The sequence below is a fragment of the Gavialis gangeticus genome, unplaced genomic scaffold (assembly GCF_001723915.1).
Source record: "Gavialis gangeticus isolate Ggan-Ray unplaced genomic scaffold, GavGan_comp1, whole genome shotgun sequence".
NCBI classification, from domain to species: domain Eukaryota; kingdom Metazoa; phylum Chordata; order Crocodylia; family Gavialidae; genus Gavialis; species Gavialis gangeticus.
In genome coordinates, this window is record NW_017729025.1 from 64,027,987 (window position 1) to 64,031,108 (window position 3,122).

Here is a 3,122-nt window from a genome sequence, read left to right on the forward strand (position 1 = left end):
TATATCTACATTGCTATATATCTCTAACTCTGCATATCTCCACCTTCATATATCTACAGCTCTCTATATCTACCAGTCTGAATATTTCCAGCTCTGAATATCTCCATCATTAGATATCTACACTGCTATATATCTCTAACTCTGCATATCTCCACACTTCTGATAAGCTCTGGAAATTCTTTTTCCATTTCACTGTAGTTCCAAGATTCAAATGGTTTTGCTTTTCCTTGACTGGAGGTCATGTCATCCAGGGCTCCAAGTAAATCCTCACTAGGGCTGTAGTCAGACAATTCAAAGGCAGTAATACCACAATCCAGGGACAAATAATTTTGAGAGCATTTGATAGTTAACTGTCCCGCGTCATCCACTTCAGTTAATGAATCAAGGCGGTCCTGAAATAGACAAGAGAAATGGCTGCTTTAGAAGTAATATTAGTTATGCTACATATTTAAGCTCTACAAGAATTCTCATATCTAGTATATGAAGTAAACAAAACACATGAAACAGGAACATGGTTGCCGATTATAATATCTAAGAAAACAGTAGCTACTGAAATGCCTCATAGTTTGTACAGTACAATGTGGGTGAGTAATCTGTTCTAAAATATTTGGAGGGGAAAACCCATAGGAAGCCTACCAGGTGTCCTTTGTGATACTGAAGAGATTCAACTGCAACTACGTATATAACATGGAAATCTTTACCATATCTTTCAATAACAAAACCAATTGGAAGGAGTAGAGGGACCCATAAATGTCCAGAGTGGATCTCTTAGAATTTTCTATCATTAGTCACTGAATGGGAGGGGATTTGTGGAGTCAGAGTATGTATGGCAATGGGAAGTGACCATATCCGAGTCTTATGAATCTTAAGAACTACAGAAAGAGTCATGTGGAGGGCTCCCCTCCATGCTGCTCTGTAGGCCACTGATTGATTGTTTTTAGCATGAATCTTTCTGGAGCCAAATGGCCATAAAGCACTTTAAATGGTGAAAAAAGTAATTTCTGTATACACCCTATGTTTCTATCAGGAGATCTGCTGCTCTCCTGATAGAAACTAGGAGCATGCAAGTGTTCATTCAGTTTCTCCCCAGGAACATGCCCCCTCCAGGAGAAGATCTTTAAGTTGACACCTTAAAGATCTCCTTTGTGAGAGAATCTCTTTTTTAAAAATTACACCTGTATGCTTTTGTCCTGGACTGGTTTGGGAGGGGAGGGGAGGAGAGGGGAGCAGTTACCCTGCTCCCCGCCTTTTCCCCAAAACAAAGACTGCCTGGTTTTGGGGACAGGTTTGGGACTTAACCCTCTACTCCCCCTCCCTCCTGAATGAGCTTGGGAGGGGAGGGAAGCAGTTGGGCAGTGATCTCAACCTCTTCCCCCAGACCAGAAACTGTCTTGTCTGTAGAACAGGCCAGGGACTTTACCATACTGCTCTCACCACTGCCATTATAAACTCAGAGAGGGATGGAGGAGGTTGCTCCCCACCTATTCCCCAAGTGAAGGATCCCTGGTCTATGGAAGATGAAAGAAGTCTTTCCCTGCCATTCAACCCCCCCACAGATCAGGAGGAGTGGAAGACCTAATGCTCCTCATGCCTTCCCCAGACTGGCAGTGTTATGTTTGTCCCATATGGAAATGACTGCAGCCACGAATGTGGAAAGGAGCACTGCCAGCCTGGCAGGCACAAAATATATTGTAAGCAAAATAAAACTGAATCAACATTGGCATTGGCAGGTTAAACAGAAAGTAACTTTAGGCTTGCATATGCAGATTCAACACATTCATGTATCTCACAGGGATCAATCACCCCAGTATGGTGAAGGTATGGAAAGCAGAGGAAATTTTCCATTGCTAGACATTCATTGCCATAGAGTATCACAAATCCAAAGGGGACTTCGTTTTTTGTTGCACAGTGAAGTATCTTCCAAATATAAGATTTAAAAAAAAATCCTCTTTCTGTCGAAGACCGTAAATAATAAGTCTCAAGTTGCAGCAAGGGAAGTTTAGGTTAGATATTAGGAAGAATTTTCTCACTAGGAGGGTAATAAAACACTGGAACAGGTTGCACTGAGAGGTGGTGGAGTCTCCATCCTTGGAGTTTAAGACCTGGCTACACAAAGCTTTGACTGGGATGATCTAGATGAGGATGGTCCTGCTCTGAGCAGGGGTTGGATTAGATGACCTCCTGAGGTCCATTCCATCCCTAATTTTATATGATTCTATGATTTTCAGAGTTTTGCTCACAGTCACATTAGGAGCTGTTGCCAGCATCTAGTTTTATACAGCATTAATTCCTGATGACATATCTCCAGGGGTATCCACAAGGTCAGTTGAAGATAGTTCTGTCCAACTCCTACGTGCTCATTCTTCTGCATCCTCCAATCAGAATATTCTTTATTATTAGACTCCTCCAGTCTCAGGAGCGGGAACAATCTTGATTGGTAACTAAGATTTTAAGTCAAGTCAGATTTCTGTTATATGTTCTGTTATATGTTTTTAAAGTGGATTCCATGATTGACTTGGAACAAGCAAAAATGGCAGAAAAAAAAATACATTCAGTTTACAATTTCCCTCTACATTTTGTAATACATAATTTAGTGTTCCAGGAACAAGGCAGGGCTCAGCTGTTAGATTTATAGTATATTTCAAATATGAATACTCACATAAATCCCTAAATCACAGAGCCAATTTTTGGTCTCATTCACCCTGATAAGCACCTGGAGTAACACCATTGAAGTCAACTATTTAGAACAACAAAGATCAGCACAGCAAAGGAGAATATCAAAAGAAACTAGAAAACTTTAAAAAAAAGAAAAGAAAACCAACATTAGCTCAAGTGCAGTCATTAAAGTGCAACACACAACTTAAAATATGTCATGTCTCAGTGTTCTAGTAAGCCACTTCCAAAGAAGCTATTTTCAACAAATGACCAATGATCAAAGCTGGTGTAATCTTAACAAACACAGGTTTAAAGATTGCCTCCTACAATAACCTGATCCAACTTCAAAACTCTTTACTTAATACCTATGAGCCTCATGACTCAAATAAGTTGTTAGGTTCACAAGAAAGCACTTGTACTGGACAACAACAAAAGAAACAACCCCCCCCCCCCAAAAAAAAACAAAA

General features: G+C 40.3%; 1 protein-coding gene across 1 annotated transcript in view; it reads right to left on the bottom strand.

Moving 5' to 3' along the window:
• AKAP6 (A-kinase anchoring protein 6) overlaps positions 1-3,122 on the bottom strand; it is a 403,624-nt gene that overhangs the window by 346,983 nt on the left and 53,519 nt on the right. The window contains exon 3 of the mRNA XM_019518909.1: positions 158-392. Within this exon, the coding sequence (XP_019374454.1) occupies positions 158-392 (235 nt within the window). The remainder of the gene's footprint in view (positions 1-157; positions 393-3,122) is intronic.